At 31.1% G+C, this 18032-nt stretch overlaps 1 protein-coding gene across 1 annotated transcript in view; it reads left to right on the forward strand.

Moving 5' to 3' along the window:
- The window catches only part of LOC127180851 (voltage-dependent calcium channel subunit alpha-2/delta-1), a 130044-nt gene that overhangs the window by 9428 nt on the left and 102584 nt on the right, over nt 1-18032 (forward strand). Inside the window, exons 2-3 of the mRNA XM_051135172.1 lie at nt 1726-1807; nt 2025-2141. Coding sequence (XP_050991129.1) covers nt 1726-1807; nt 2025-2141 — 199 coding nt within the window. The remainder of the gene's footprint in view (nt 1-1725; nt 1808-2024; nt 2142-18032) is intronic.

The raw sequence follows: 18032 nt of genomic DNA on the forward strand, positions 1-18032 counted from the left end.
ATTTCAGTGTGCTTTCTTAAAATATAAATACTTACAGATATAGAAGAGTAACCGTTTAAAAGAGAAGTCTACTTCCAAAACAAAGATTCACATATAATGTACTCACCCCATTGTCATCCAAGATGTTCATGTCTTTCTTTCTTCACTAGAAATTGTATTTTGAGGAACACATTTTAGCATTTTTCTCCATATAATCGACTGATATGGTGCCCCATGATCTCAATGCGGTTATAAACAATCCCAGCTGAGGATAAAGGGTCTTATCTAGCGAAACGATTGGTTATTTTCATTAAAAAAATACAATTTAAATACTGTTTATTCTCAAACACCCGTCTTGTCTTGCTCTGCCTGAACTCTGTGTATTCTGGCTCAAGACAGTTAGGGTATGTCGAAAAACTCCAATCGTATTTTCTCCCTCAACTTCAAAAATCATTTCAAAATTATCCTACATCGCTGCAGAAGTACCAACCCAGTCTTTGCAAAGTAAACATGCAAAGAAGATCAAACACCCTTAACAAAAAAGGTAAACCAGCGATATAGGACGATTTTTAATTTGAGGGAGAACATGAGATGGAGTTTTTAGGCAGAGTGAGACAAGAGGAGCGTTTGTATATAAATTGTATTATTTTTATGAAAATAACCGTTAGATAAGACCCCTTTTTCTCTGCTGGGATCGTTTACAACCGCATTTAGGATCGTTTGAAGCCGCATTTAAACTGCATTTTGGAAGTTCAAAATTGGGGCACCATATTAATCGATTATATGAAGAAAAATGCTGAAAATGTTTTCCTCAAAAACATAATTTCTTTACGACTGAAAAAAGAAAGACATAAATATCTTAGATGACAATGGGGTGAGTACATTATATGTGAATGTTTGTTTTGGAAGTGGACTTCTCCTTTAAGGGATCGCCGTTTTTTTTTGCATACGTACGGTGATGGCTACCTTAAAACCGTTGCCGCCGGTTGAAGTGATCCCATTAACGTGATATTTAGCCCCTGGAATCCAAATTTTACCTGGTGAACTCCGCCAAAAACGTGCATTTTACCCTCTGGAACACGATTTTTATCGGTGGAGCCCCCCAAAACGCGACTGGCTTAGTTTTGGGCTTGTTTACAAAACAATTGGGCGGGGTTTGTTGTGAAAACCTGGCAACCCTCATTACCGTTACTTCTTCGTGTTTGTACAACTCTCATATTTTCCTGTCCTTCATCTGCTATGTTTGGTTTGTCCAAGTTTATTGAGGATTTATCTGCTTTGACTTGCTTGATCGATTTTGTGTCATCTTACTTGTTCAGTTCAAACAATCAGGTATGGTCACGCAAGTGTCAAAATAAAAGCACAGCAACGACCCCTAAAGCTATTTCCGAGGTAAACTCTGTACATGTTTATGCTTGAAGCATTTTGTGTTTGCTCTGAAGGACAGTTTTAATTGTGTTCACCGGGTTATTCATCTTGAGTACTTGCTTGCAGTGTGCTAACTGACTATTTAGTCGTTTGCTTCGTGCTATTTTTAAAACGTGCATATTAAAAGCACCTGTCATGAGATCACATTTGCTGTAACTCTTCCATACTGCAAATTGCTTTCAATATGACTCACATATGTAGTTGGCTTCATGACTGTGGTTTAGTTACTTCTTAAAGACTTCCATCACATTTTCTGACCCCTCTGGGTATATAATTAGATTGCAACTGTATATTTAATTTGAGTGTTTGTTTTTGCAGGATAAAAGAATGGGTAGATCAGCTGCAGCAGGAGCTGGTTTCTCTAGCAGACACAGCCAGCGCTGGAAATAATCTAAGACAGGTCAGAGGTCCAATGTCCTTCACACTTTACCACAGACTACTGAATATATTGATGTATGTGTATTTTAATGTGTATTCACCCCAACAAATCATGAGTGAGAGTTAAGCCTCAATAAAAGCCTGCTTAATTATCAAAACAATCATTACCGGTAAAGCATCATCTCGTTACTTCATTACCCGAGTCCCTAATGAGTGTCTTTTTCTCTCTGTTATGGCAGATCTTTATGGATAATCAGAATTATTTCACTGTGGAAACAAATAATGCAGCACAGCTTGTGGAAACAGCGGCACGGAATATAGAAAGTTTTTTGAAGAAGCGAGCCGCAGCTCTAGAGGTAAAACCACATTCTGCTTTATTTATTTATGATTGCATGAGCATCAAAAGATATACAGAGCACATGTAAATGTGTTAACACGCACACACACACACACACACACACATATATATGTATATATAACTTTATATAAAATTGTATAATTTAATGATAAGCTGTTCATAATACACAACAGAATACATCAAATATTCATCATACACACACTCATAATTCTATTATAATTAGTGCTGTCAAATGATTAATTGTGATTATTCAGATCCAAAATAAAAGTTTTTGTTTACAAATTATTTGTTTACTGTGTATATTTATTATGTATATATAAATAGACACACATGCATGTGTATATGTAAGAAAAATATGTTATGTTTGTCTATTAAATATATTTATGTATAAATTAAATTATATGATTATAAATAAATACACGTAAATACATGTAAATATTTTCTAAATATATACTGTATGTGTGTGTATTAATATATACATAATAAATATACACAGTACACACACATAATATTATGTAAACAAAAATGTTTATTTTGGATGCGATTAACTGCTATTAATCGTTTGACAGCAGTACTATATTTATAGACAACAGAATATATGAAACATATATATATATATATATATATATATACACACACATATATATATATATATGTGTGTGTGTGTATATATATATATATATATATATATATATATATATATATATGTATATATAAATATATATATATATATATATATATATATGTAAGTGTATATATTTCTATATATATATGTAGGTATGTATATATATATATATATGTATATATACATATATATTTATGTATGATGTATATTTTATATATAAATATGAATATAAATATATATTGCAAATACTTCCTTAATGTATATGTGCATGTGTGTATTTATATACATATACACAGTACACACACAAACACACACACACACACACACATATATATAATATATTTAAAGTTCTCAGACGATTAGTCATGATTAATCGATTTGACAGCACTTAAAAAATCGATTAATTGCAATTAATCACATTAATTAGATGCTACTAAGTATAATGATTAAAATGTGTTTTAAATGTTACAATGGATGACATTTTTGTGATTAAACTACACGCATTCTAAAGTACAAAAAGCTGTTTTAAACTTGAAACTTTTATTGTTTTGATGCTTGAAAATTCCTTTCCATTTTTGCCACATACGTAAAATGCGTTCAAACTGATAGCTAGACAGTTTGTCTGTAATTTGTAAACCATAATGTAATCAAGAGCCAGTGGCAGCAGGTGTAATTTTCAGAAGCTTGTTGAGTTGCTTGTTTGGAGTTGAACAGATGCCCCATAGACAGCAAAATAAAATTGCATCTACACTCTCATGTGCTCGTCCTGACCTGCATCTGATCTAAGCATCAACAAGTATGTGTGTACTGTTGTTCACATGTGTGTCCACGCACACGCCAGCTGGCATATCCTTTGGACGGCGCAGCCACAAAAAGATGGATGGATGGACGCCAGCGGGTTATAATTGTTATCAGCCTTTGAAAGATTCTGGGTGTCTGCGCCCGCTGCAGATGTGTCGGGCTTTCCCCGCTTCACTGATGCCCGTCTGCAGACCTGGAGGGGGTTTGGCACGGCTGCCGCGTTGACGTGCGTGGGGTTTGTCTACCCCTGGGTCCATTAGCATGCAGAGGAAGTCTCAGTAGTGGTCAAGGCTGTCGGGCGATGATTGTATTAGTTTGTGTGAATAATGTTGTTGTCTTTGCAGAGAGGCAGGAGAGAGGGAGAGAGGATGTTTGGACTGGTCCTTCTCAGCCCATTACTCAGGTGTTCTCTCGTCTTTTAGTGACAGACAGACAGGCCGCTGGGAATTTCCTTGCTCTTTCACACACATCTGTCTCAATAACTCACTTGTGCTCTTGTTTTTCATCCCCCCCATCTCACAGCCTCCCCAGAACACTTAACATCGACTTAAATGTTTGTTAGAATAGATTTAATCTTTTTTACCTCACAATTTGTCACACAATTGTCTCGTGTACACGGATAGGAAGATTGGAGCAGGCTGATGGAGTAATGGTTTCATTTGAGGTTTTGCAAGACTGGATATTGATTCCTGTTCTTGGAAATGCCACAAGGAAGTAATTTACTCAGACGCTAATGAGGAGGTGTTTTGCTGCTGTACTTAGGTTGTATATGAAGGCTGTTGGTTTAAACAGTATTGATTGATTATATTTATATTTTTACTTCTTTTTTTGTGGTGTTGTTTAGACAGAGGGTGGGCTGTAAACTTCTATTTCATCGTGTGGTGTTCGTGCTTCGGAAATGAATGACATCTCAAATCACATGTATGCTCTTGCTTTTCATTAGCATTCAGGTTTTCACCTAGTGGAATATCAAATAAGCAGAAAAAAGTCCTGATAGAAGAATTTTATTTTAGTATTATTTGTGGTATTTTATTAATATTTTAAATTAGATTATTTAATTTAATTCTCAATTTTATGTGCTTTAAAAATACTGCTTTCAGACTTCATTTAAAGAAAGCAAAAAAAAAGCTTATTATAAAAAAATACAAAAAATAAAAAGAAAAAAAGCTTTTTTTCAATTTTAATTTGATTCTTATATGATTTTATTCTTATATATTCTTATATATTCTTATATTCTTATATATTAGCAATTATATATTATGAAAACAATTTCAGTCAAAACTGAATAATAATAATAAATATTATTATTTATTTATTTTGGAAATTTTGGAAATTAAGTAAATTAATGTAATAATAATAATAATAATAATAATATTTTATTATTATTATTATTATTTATTTATTTTAAATTCAGTAGTTTTTTAAAAATGATATAATTTTATTTAATTTAAGTCAAAACTGAATAATAATATTATTAATATTATTATTATTTAAATTTTTCTAAATTACATTAATACAGTTTTTAAATTAGATATTTTAGCAGTTACATATCATAACAATAATTTCAGTCAAAACTGAATAATAATAATAATAAAATTATTTATTTTTAAAGTCTCTTAAACTTAATCAAATTTTATTATTTTATTAGCAATTATATATCATCAAAACCTTTTCAGTCAAAACTGATATTAATAATAATTACTATTATTATTATTAGTATTATTATTGTTATTGTTGTTATTATTATTAGTAGTAGTAGTATTAATATTTAGTTTTTTCTCGTTTTTTGAGAATTTTATTCACCAGTAAAATAATATAAAGAAAACAAAAAACTAGGCAAACTAAGCCAAAAAAAAAAAAAAAAAAAAAAAAAAAAAACAATTAGAAGGAAATGTAGAAGCCCTTTTGCTACTTGTGTCATATATTTGAAATCCTAAGACAGGGTCAAAGTCTTTTAACCAGGTTACAACCATCACCTCATTTTCAGCTGTTTCAGCTGTGACTGTATTTGTGTGTGTGTGTGTTCTATGGTTTTTTTTTTTTGTAATTAATCTTAAATGACTTGACACCATTTCGTGCTTTCCTAATTTATTTTGAGCCACAAGTGTGTTATTTTTATTTATTTATTCATTTTTTGTTATTATTTGTTACGTAGAAATGTATGATTTTCCCCATTGACTGTAGAATGTTTGGTACTGGAAATCTAACTGACAGTGATGACTTTATTATATTTTGCTTACTGAATTGTGATTAGTCTTTTGCATTCATTTGCATACCGAATCATAATGTGGCTTTTTGTGCATCTATTTAACCTTCTTTTCGCCTTTACACTACAAAGATGGTGTCAGGCTGTGTGCTGATTCTCATGCACAGCTGACAAGATTCTGAGCTCTGATTCGGCTTTTCATTAACAGAACTAAAGCTTACAATCTAATCTTGGCTAAAACTTTAACACCGTTCTTTCTCTGCTTCACAGCCACAGCTATTTCCTTAAGGAAATGCAAATTTAGTTTTTTTTCCACTTTCCTTTCCCGTTTGTTTCTGGTGATTGATGAAAATTTTAATCGCAGGCATAGCTTCCCCTAGAGCTGCCGTCAGCTGACTAAATAAAGGACTGCTTTAGCATCTGTCTCTCTGTTTTTCTCAGCCACTGCACCATTCTGAAAACACAGACACAAACTCTCAGCCTTCACTGCTCCAACCTCTGTGATCTGCTTTGATAATGCAGATGAAACGCAGCGAGGCTTGTTTCAAGCTAGCTTGAGAACGGATGTTTGTGTGTCACATGTGGTCTGTAGGTCTTTGCCTCATTATGGTGTGTTTTTTAATATTTACAGGTCAACAGCCACTAGAGCCAGCTATGCAGCATGTAAATAAGCTGCAGCCTCTCACATTTGGTGTGTGTGTGTGTGTGTGTTGTTAGATTTGTGACTGTCTACCGGTAGGGAGCTTTGCTTTTTGCTGGTGTGTGGAGAGGTGGAAATCTTAGCTGTGGTTAATATCCGTGCGTACGCTCAAGAGACTTGTCATTTTGACATGCTTTTGTGAGTGTGTTGATTAGAATAAGAACCTGTGGATGTGGCGATGGCACATGCAAACACACAAGCACAATACATACAGAGGTCCAAGTCTGAGACCACATTCAATGTCTGATTTAAACCTGAATCGAAGGATGTAAGATTTTGAAGTAATAATAGTGATGATAATAATAATAATAATAATAATAACAATAATGACTTATTATTGTTTTTAATTTTAGATAATTTAAAATGATTTATTATTATTATTATTATTATTATTATTATTATTATTATTATTATTATTATTAAATTTTAAAAGAATTTGACTTTTTTTTGTACATTTTAAAAGTAATACATTGTCCTTTAATACAAAGTGGAATTTATTATATTAATATAATAATAATAATAATAATAATAATAATAATAATAATAATTATGGTATATTTTGCCATGCTAAATCAATAATAATAATAATAATAATAATAATAATAATAGTAATAGTCACGATAGGCATTTTATTATTTTTAAAATTTGTAATCATTTATTATTATTATTATTTCTAATAATAATAATAATGGCATATTATTTTGCCATGTTAAATTAATAATAATAATAATAATAATAATAATAGTAATATGCATTTTATTATTTTAATTTCGGATAATTTATTATTATTATTATTATTATTATTATTATTATTATTATCATTTAATTTTAGAATAATTTTAACATTTTAACATTTATAAAATAATAATATATATATTTTTTTTATTTTGCAAGTTTATCTAAAGTAATTTTGCTTATTAGTATGGTTAATAAAATGGGATTAAATACATAAAGGATATTTGTGCTTTTACCATTTAATTATTACCATTTAATTATTGCGTATTTGCATCATATTCTGAGTTTGGATTTCACTGTCCTTTATTCATTTGGAGGAATTTTAAAAGTAGTACAATGTCCTTTAATACAAAGTGGAATGTATAATAATAATAATAATAATAATAATAATAATTATTATTATTATTACTATTATAAATGGAAAATTATTATGCCATGTTAAATTATAGAATAATGATGATAATAGTAGTAATAATAATAATAATAATAATAATAATAATAATTTTATTATTTTTAATTTTGGAGCATTTAATATTATTATGATGATGATGATGATGATGGTTATTATTATTATTATTATTATTATTATTATTATTATTACACCATGTAGTAGTAGTAATAATAATAATAATAATAATAATAATAATAATAATAATAATAATAATAATTTTTTTATTATATTTTAAATTATTCTTTGTCTTTTTAACAATAAAAATAAAAGTAAATATTATTAATAAAAAGACAGTATATTCATTTTAATTGTAATAAATAATATAATAATGTAAATTACATAAAAATGTATAATATTATTACTTTAATCTGAATTAGTGTTTTAAATTATATTATTTTATTAGCAATTATATTACCGTCAATTTCAATTAGAACATAATAATAATAATAATAATAATAATTATTATTATTATTGTTGTTGTTGTTGTTGTTATTATATATATATTTTTTCAGTTTTTTTACTTTTTTTTTCACTAATAAAATAATATAATTAAAAATAAAAGTTTAAAATTTGAAAAGTTGAAGCATTTTTACTTGTGGTACTAAATATTTGAAATCCTAAGATGGAATCAAAGTCTTTTAGGCAGGTTACAACTGTAATCTTACTCATTTTCAGCTGTGACCGTATATTTGTATGTGTGTGCCAGGGTGTAAGTTGATCGATCCAGTGGCCTGGTTGTCTGAGACAAGTCTGGTCTCACCCCTACGTTTGATCCTGTCTGCTTCGACATGCATTATTAAACAGCCCTCTCCTCCCCTTGATCAGCACCGTATCTGAGATAACCAGCCTCCAGCCGGCCACACTCATCCCGGGGCATGTTGGCGCTCAGCAGGTCGAACTCTTAAGTGGCCGTACTGAGCCGCAGGGTCGTGTCGCACGCTGGGCACAGGAAGGGTCCTCTCCACCTTCTGTACATCCCATAAATCCCATGACTTCAAATTATTTCGGATGCATTACAGAGACCAGACGTCCCATCATATGTTACTGTTTGCCGCTCGCGCCCACAGTCCAACTTTTCCCAGCTAGCGAAATGTTTACCGCCTAATTAAAAGGCATTTCTTCCATCTGTGGGATGAAGTCTAGCATTTTTTTTTTTTTTTGCTTGTTTAATTATCTTCTCTAGACTGTGCATGTTTGTCTGCTCGGTCCAGCTAAGTAGAAAGTGAGATTTTTACCGCCTAATTGACTTACATTTCCTCAATCTGTAGTGGGGGCTGTGTCAATTTTCACAGTTCTGTCCATATTTTCCTGTTAAGGGATCTCAGAGGAGACACTGTTGAATATCATACTGAAACCAAGCGGAATTACGGCGGAAATTATTGCTTCTAGGCATGGCGCTTCAGTAAATATGCGTTTTGCCATGCAGTGGAAGTTGTAATTTTTCACCTAATTGTTATCTACAGAAAGTCATAGTGAATAATTCACCCCCTTCATGTTCCTATTAATAATAGATGTGAGGCGTTTGTTTGATAATAGCTAGATCATTGTTATCCCCGTGCAGTAGGAGCGGTTCGTGAGAGGGAGATGGATAGTTAGATCAGAGAATTTCGTCTCATAGAATCATTCAGTGCTCAGCTAATTTTAAATGATTCGTTTGAAGTTTAATTACACCCTGTTACTAGTAGAAATCATTATGTTGTAAGAAAAAGTAACAGGCTACCATATGAACTGACAGGGTTCAGTGCTACGGATTTTTTTCTACTGGTCCGGTCGGGCTAGTGGTTCAAATTTTTACTTGTCCGGAAAAAATTGTCACTGGCCCTGCCACAAAAAAATAAAATAGTTGCTGGTATCATTGTTTTTGACCCATGTTGTCTCTTATTTTAATAAATAAGCTTATATGAAATTAATTAACTTTACATACCAATAAAAATTTTACAATTCTCAATACCACAGCAAAACCTACTAACATAACAAATATAAAATTTTAAACATTATTTGTTTGTTCAAAAATTATTTTATTATTATTATTTTATTTATTATTGTGTAATTGGGAAAAAACAGTAGAAGGACTGAAAGAATGCAAATTGAGTCACTGCCAGCAGGTGGCGCTTATGGAACAGTGACATTACATTTCTGTGGTTACCGCTGTAAACAAAGCAACGCCATAATGCTTATGAGCACTAATTTAAATGCATTATACAGAGGCAAATGAAAAGAAAACGCCCTGTAAACTTTTCTTAAAACAGTCAGTTTCCTTCGGAGATGCATTCATATAAACCCCCGTTTCAGTATTTAGGATAATATTGCCAATATTTCGCGCACTGAACCGTGATCTTGCTCTTTCTGCTACAGTATTTTTCCTCTTTGCGGTTGTCTTAAGCGCCTATTTGCAACCCCAGATTTTATTCTCATTTTTAATCATTTTTAACTGTATTAGAGTAAAATACTTTCATTATTAGTGTTTTTGTGGTAGTGCAAAATACCAGGATGTATTTATTTTTGTTTTAACGATAATCATAATAGGGGTTCTTTCTTTCTTTCTTTCTTTGATTTTGTGGTGAAATATGACCCCATCTTATGAATCATACTCGGTTCTTGACCTGTTTAATCTCATTGAGATTATTACAGTGCCAGCGGTGACATCCAAGCGATCTGGCCTTTGTCCTCCAGCTGTTGTGTTGGTGTTTATTAAGTCTGGCCGTGTTATTTCTGTTTGATAATGGGAGCTGGGTTGTGGATTGTCTCAAAAACTGAATTATTAATGTATTTTTATGTGTGGCTGTTTGTAAGAGCCATGTAAAAGGTAATTAAGAGCTGAATAATTTATATTAAATCACCTTCATGTGTGTATGTGGGAGAGAGAGTGGTGCACGCAGGATTGAAGAGAGTAATTAGTCATGTAGCGTTGGCTTGGGGCGAAGCTATTGTCTCTTTACATTCTATCTTCCTTCGTTACAGTCTTCGTTTGACACTTGAAATGATTTCTCTGTCCCGTGTGCATACATCCCAGACTGCCTGTTCTCTGCTATGTCAGATCATTAAGCACAGCTAAAGTGTGATCCTTCTGACACGGTCTCAAATTGGGATCCCTCACCTCCAGGCGAAATATGTCCTTTTGTATAGACGAATGGCATGAAGTCCACCCCAGAGGAGACTTTTATTGCTCAAAGGTTGCGCTTTCTGCCTGGAAGACTTAAAGTCAGCATGAAATCAAAATTGATGTTTTTTCTTACTGTCTTGATACATGTCCCTGGTCCTATGGTGCATAATTTAAAAGGGTGCATTATTCTAAATAAAAAAAAAAAGTTTTTGATCTTTATCAAAGTAATATTTTGCTCTGCATCGATATAACTTTTTTGGCTGACATAACCTATTAGATAATGTTAACACATGAATACAAGAAACTTTACTATTACTTACTGCCCATATTCTGTGAGAAAAACAAAAGTAGGGAAGTAATTGCTTTTGCAGTTTATGGGATGATGAAAATTGGAAGTAATATGGGTTGCAATTCCATTTCATGTTGGTCATTCTTTGATACACTACCATTTAAAGTTTTAGGCTCAGTTATAATATATATATATATATATATATACACTGCTGCTCAAAAGTTTGAGATAAGTATGATTTTAAATGGTTTTTAAAGACTTTTTATTAAAGACAAAAATGTAATATTGTGAAATATTATTTCAATTTAAAATAACTGTTTTCTATTTAAATATATTTTAAAATGTAATTTATTCCTGTGATACAAAGCTAGATTTTCATTACACTGCATTACACTGGTTGTAAATGACAGTAAAGACATTTATAATATTGCAAATAATTTTCAAAGAATAATATTAAGTAATAATATTATGTTTTTGATTCCCAAACCAGCATATTAGAATGATTTCTAAAGGATCATGTGACACTTAATACTGGAGTAACAGCTGATGAAAATTCAGCTTTGCATCACAAGAATAAATTATATTTTAAAAGTATATTAAAATAATTTTTTATATTGTAATAACATTTTTCAATAATACAGTTTTTTTTTCTATATTTTGGACTAAATGCAGCCTTGATGAGCATAAGAGACTTCTTTAAAAATTGCTCAAATAAATAAATAAATAAATAAATAAATATATATGTATGTATGTGTGTGTGTGTGTGTGTATATACATGTGTATATATATGTATATATGTGTATATATGTATGAATGTGTGTGTGTATATATATATATATATATATATATGTGTGTGTGTGTGTGTATATATATGTATAATTATATTTATATTTATTTGAGCAAAAAGTATGTAAAATACAGAAATATTATTACAATTTAATATTTTTTTCTGTATTTTTGATCAAATAAATGCAGCCTTGATGAGCATAAGAGACTTATTTAAAAAATGCTAAAATAAATAAATAAATAAATATTTATATATTTATTTATATGAGCAAAAATATGTAATTGTAAATGTAAAATGTAAAAAATGTAATTTATTCCTGTGATGCAAACTGATTTTTCAACATCATTACTCCGGGCTCAGTGTCACATGATCTTTCAGAAATCATGCTAATATGCTGATTTGGTGCTTAAAAACATTACTTAATATTTTTCTTTGAACCAAGTTTGAAAAACACCATTCACTTGAAATGTTTTGCCGTTTTGCCGTTTTACCGTCTTTACCGTCATTTACAATCAATGTTATGCAAGTGTAAAAGTAATTTCTTTTAAAAATCCTACTTACTTAAGTATTTCCTTACATGTTTTTCCTAAAGTCTTTAGAGAAATCAAAATAGACAGAACAAAACATATTTCAGGGTATGTAAAATTAATGTTGGTATTAATAATTTCTGGATGTTTGAAGAATTGAGATAGAAAAGTGCAAAGTGAAATATTTATTAAGACGTTTAATTGTTAAAAAAAATCTGTTTGTGACATTAACATATCGTCTAAAACTCTAGATGCAAGATTTTTTTTCTTGTTAGACTCCATTTGATTTCCTGTTAGTCTAATTGCTTTCTAAAAGAAACAATAGAGTTATGAAATCAGATTTTTTTTGCTTAGGAGAGCTCAAGATAAGAAAATATCCATCGAGCGCTGCATATGTGTGCTCTTCAACATAAATCTGGACGTTTTCACACATATCTGCCAGACTGCGATATCAGTTATGTAATCTAACGTCTATCAGATGACACTTATCTGGTGTCATTGACTCTATTTTCAGTGGCGTTATATACAGAAGTCGTATCGTGTCTCGGTTTATTGGTGTTTCTTCTTGTTATGTGTGTGTGCGGGACATCAGCTTGCATCCACGTGTGTGTGTGTGGCTTGTAATGAGTGTGCTTGATTACTGAATCTGTGTGTCTGGAGCAGATGCTGCCTTTCGTCCTCCTGTGAATATCCTCACATCAAACGGGAGCGGCCCAGAGGAACTTTCACTCGCATTACACACACGTAATCAACCGTCGGAGCCACGCAGCAGTGCTTTTTAAAGCGCAGGCCGACACAACACAGTCTAGGATAATATAACGCGGCATTGGGCGACATAACGTGGCACGGCTCGATGAAATGTGTTGCACGGGCAGATGGGGTTGTCTTGAAAAGATCACGTTCTGATGTCTGCACAAGAGACCAGCAGTTTCATATCAAAGCACGCTGTGTACAGAGGATTTTTAATAAGCCCAGACGGCTCAGCGACATCTGCGTTATATTTTGTTGGTTATTTTTCTGCGTTCTCTAATGGAGTTGTTAATTCACAGCTCAGATTCTCATTTAATTGACATGTTATCAGGCTTGGAATGCTTATTTATGCTGTTTATGGAAGGAACGATGCTTGTATAAAGCATTTCCGCCTGCAAACAGTGATTTAGAGATGGTGTGTGTATGTGTGTGTTCCTATCTTAACAAAAAAAATCAAAATGATCATATATACTGACATTCAAAAGATTAATTTTTTTTTTAAAAGAAGACTTTTCTGCTCTTCAAGGCTGCATTTATTTGATTAAAAATACAGAAAAAACAGTAATATTGTGAAATAATATTGCAATTTAAAATTGTGGTTTACTATTTTAATATACTTGAAAATAGAATTTGTTTATGTGATGCAAAGCTGAATTTTCAGCATCATTACTTAGTATTCAGTGTCACATGATCCTTCAGAAATCATTCTAATATGCTGATTTATTATCAATGTTTTATTACTGCTTAATATTTTTTTAGAACCTCTGATAATTTTTTTCAGGATTCTTTGATGAATAAAAAGATAAAAAGAACAGCATTTATTTGAAATAGAGATCTTTTCTAACAATATACACTGCCGTTCAAAAGTTTGGGGTTAGTAAATCTTTATTTATTTATTTATTTATTTTTATTTATTTATTTTTATTTTTTTTGAAAGAAATTAATACTTTTATTCAGCAAGGATGTGTTAAATTGATAAAAAGTGAAAACAAAGACATATATTGTTAGAAAATATTTATATTTTGAATAAATGCTGTTCTTTTTAACTTTCTATTCATCAAATAATCTTGAAAAAAGTATTACAGGTTCCAAAAGAAAAAAAAAGCTGTTCTTTTTAACTATTGTTCATTAAAGAATCTTGAAAAAAAAAAAGTATTACAGGTTCCACATAAATAAATAAATAAAATGGTAGCACGACTGTTTCCAGCATTGATAATTCTAATAATAAATCAGCATATTAGATTTCTGACACTTCAGACTGGATTAATGGCTGATAAATATTCAGCTTCGCATCACAGAAATAAATTATATTTTAAAGTATGTTAAAGTAGAAACCATTATTTTATGTTGTAATAACATTTTGCAATATTACTGTTTTTTTTCTGTATTTTTAATCAAATAAATGCAGTCTTAAATTTTACTAACCCAAACTTTTTAACATATTTGAACAGTTGCACACTGAGAATCAATTATGTAAATTAATGCAATTGAACTAAGACCAATTGCAAGTTGGCAAGCACATGGATAGATTCAAAATGACTCTAAATATCCATTGTTTTCACTTTTTGAGGTTAACCTATAGTATAAATGGCTTACTTACAGTACAGTTGTCTCTGCACATAATATCGGGATGGGAGAAATTATATCGCAATTTATTTCATTGGAAAAATCACACACTTCACTTTTAATGCTTGCTATTCAATTATTTAAATGATCCCTCACTAGCGATCATTGAATGGACTGTGTTATGCTGTATTGGGGTCACTTTATCATGATTTGTCTGAGCTGTAATTATAGTGTTGTGTCTGAGTGTGTGTGTGTGTGTGTATGTGGGTGGTCGTGTGTGTGGTGTTTTGCAATCATGAGATAAATGAGTACACACTCACGTCACAGAGTAATAACCATCGATGGTGGCTCATCTTTATTGTCCCCAGCAGTGTGTGCTGGCCTTTGTGAAAGGCCACTGGAAAGAGGGAATCTATCCCTAGAGCTCAGTTAGGCCACAGACAGCCCCATAAATCCTCTACTCTAATACTCCCAGATTCGCCTCTATTGGCCAATGCACCAAATTGGATGCTTTGCATTCTCGGCCTGCTTCACTTGAGACACATGCTGTCTGGAGTCTGAACCACCGACACCCGTTCTGTCTTTCTTTCTGTGATTCTTATTCGTTTGACATCTCAGCCCCTTCTGTTCTCGACTTGATGCCTGGTTGGATGCACTCATGGATACCGAGGAAGAAATTGTGTCATAAAATTATAGAAAAAAGTAGACGGTTGTTGACAGACAGCAAGAGTATGGTTTTATAAAATGAATATGGCTCACATAGCTCACTTTATTTGTTCTATAATGAGAATTGTTTATATTAAAATAGTTTACTTTTGCATGCTGACTTTATTTTATTTTTTTTTATTTTATTTTATTTTATTTTATTTTATTTTATTTTATTTTATTTTATTTTATTTTATTTTTTTTTTTTTCTTGGGTGACAAATTTTCCTGATTTAATTTCAGGAAAAAAACATTTAGATTTACTTTATTACTATTTTCACTATATCATATTTTATTCACTATATTAAACCTATTTTATTGGTGTGCTTCAATTACTATATATATATTTTTTTAAAATCAGTATTTCAGTCTTATTTTCTGGTAAAATATCTTAATATTCTTAAAGCACAATTAAATAAATTTGGAGTTAAAGAGTTCTCATTTGTCATTTCATTCACTGTATTAAACCTATATTATTGTTTTTTTTTTGACTGATTTTTTAAATCTCTATTTTACTCTTATTTTCTGGTAAAATATCTTAATATCCTTAACGCACAATTAAATCGATTTAATAAAGCAAAATTGCATAAAATATTAAGACTTGTTTTCAATTTCAACAAGAAAATAAAAGCACTTTTCTCGTGGTGCATAAATTTATAAAAAAATAAATTTATTTAAAGTATTAAAGTTCTTGCTTCTCAAATGAATAAATAAATAAATAAATAAGCAAATAAATAAATGTATGTTTGTGTATTTATTTGATTATTATTTATTTATTTATTTATTTAATTCATTATTTTTTTATTTTTTTCATTTCTTTATTTTACAATTTGTTTTTAGTTATTTTGTAGTTGCAAATTGTACTGATACTGATTAAGAAAATTGTTTCTCATTATGTTTCATTCTCCTATTTTGTTTAATAAATCAAATTTTATATATTTTTTTCATTTTTCTTTCCAAAACACAACAGGTCTACTTTTTGTTTTCATTAACAGTTGAATATCAGGAAAGATTAAATGAACACCTGACAGGTTTTTTTTTTTTTTTGGTCAAAGTTTTACATGGCTTAATATCCCTGGTTGTAAATTGGTGTGTGGTGTGACAGGATGCAGGCTGTTGTAAATGGCTCATTGATTTTCAGCCGAGCTGGACTCGAGGGACGTATCTGTCTCTTTGCTCTAGCCTATCGGCTTCTTCATTAGCGAGGGGCTGTCGATAACGGCATGTGTGTGAAGGTAGCCAGAGGCCCGCTGATGAGGGCAGGGCAAGAGCGATGGATGCTCGGCACACTCTGTTTGCTACCGAGTCGCAGCTGTCTGAGCGCCTCTACATCCATATGCATCAAACGCTTCTCACCGAATATCACAGAACAGATACGATTACGCTGCATGGCATTGAGAGTGTGGGAAATGAACTGTGCACTGTATAGCTCCCGGGAAACTTTTCCGAAAATGAAAAGCATGAATTGCGTGTCCTTGAAACAGTGTTTTTGTGAAATTTTAGTGTTAATCGTGACATGCAGCCATAATAGAACTGGTGCTTTACCTATGGTGTACCATTTAAGATTATTTTAACATCCATAATATGGCATTTTTCCCCAGTGAAGCAGAATGTCCAGTGGGAAGTAATTGTATCCATCAGGATTTTACTGGATTGGTCTTTGGTTTAAAATTATTCGATTCAAGTCGGTTGAAAAACGATTCGCAATACAGTTGGGGCTGGGGTTATATACTTATAACTATATAAACTATATAAACTATATATATATATATATATATATATATATGTGTATATAAACTTGCAAATCAGACTTTCCCAGAATTGTGTGATATAAACTTCCAATTTCAAGTTATAAAGTCAGAATTGCTAGACATAGTTGCAGTTCTAAGAAATAAAGTCAGAATTGCGATATATGAACTCACAATTGAGTTTATATCTCATATTTATTAGAAAAAAGTCAGAACTTATAAATTTGCAACTGCAAATTATATTCACAATTCTGAGAAAAAAGTCAGAATTGCGAGTTTATCTCACAATTGTAACGTTTATTCTCGTTTATATCTCACATTTCTGAGAAAAAAAGTCAGGATTGCTAGAAAGTCAGAACTGCAAAACACAAACTTGCATTTGCGAGAAAAAACTCAGAATTGAGTTTTTATTTTGCAGTTGTGAGTTTATATCACGCAATTCTGAAAAAAAGTATATCTTGCAATTCTGACTTTATAATTCACAGTTGCGAATTTATTTAACAACTCTGAGGAAAAAAGTCAGAATTAGGAGTTTTTGTCTCACAATTGTGAATTTATATCACACAATTCTGAGAGAAAAGTCAGAATTGCGAGTTTATCTCATAATTATGACTTATTCTCAGAATTGTGAGATTATAGCTCATATTTCTGAAAAAAAAAAAGTCAGGATTGCTAGAAAGTCAGAATTGTAAAACACAAACTTGCATTTGTGAGAAAATCTAAGAATTGAGCTTTTATTTCGTAGTTGTGATATCGCAATTCTAAATTTGTAGTTGTGAATTTATTTAACAACAACAAGGTCAGAATTGTGAGTATTTGTCTCACAGTTGTGAATTTATATCACACAATTCTGAGAAAAAAGTCAGAATTGTGAGTTTATCTCATAATCTTATCTCG

Source organism: Labeo rohita, chromosome 18 (genome assembly GCF_022985175.1).
Source record: "Labeo rohita strain BAU-BD-2019 chromosome 18, IGBB_LRoh.1.0, whole genome shotgun sequence".
NCBI lineage: Eukaryota > Metazoa > Chordata > Actinopteri > Cypriniformes > Cyprinidae > Labeo > Labeo rohita.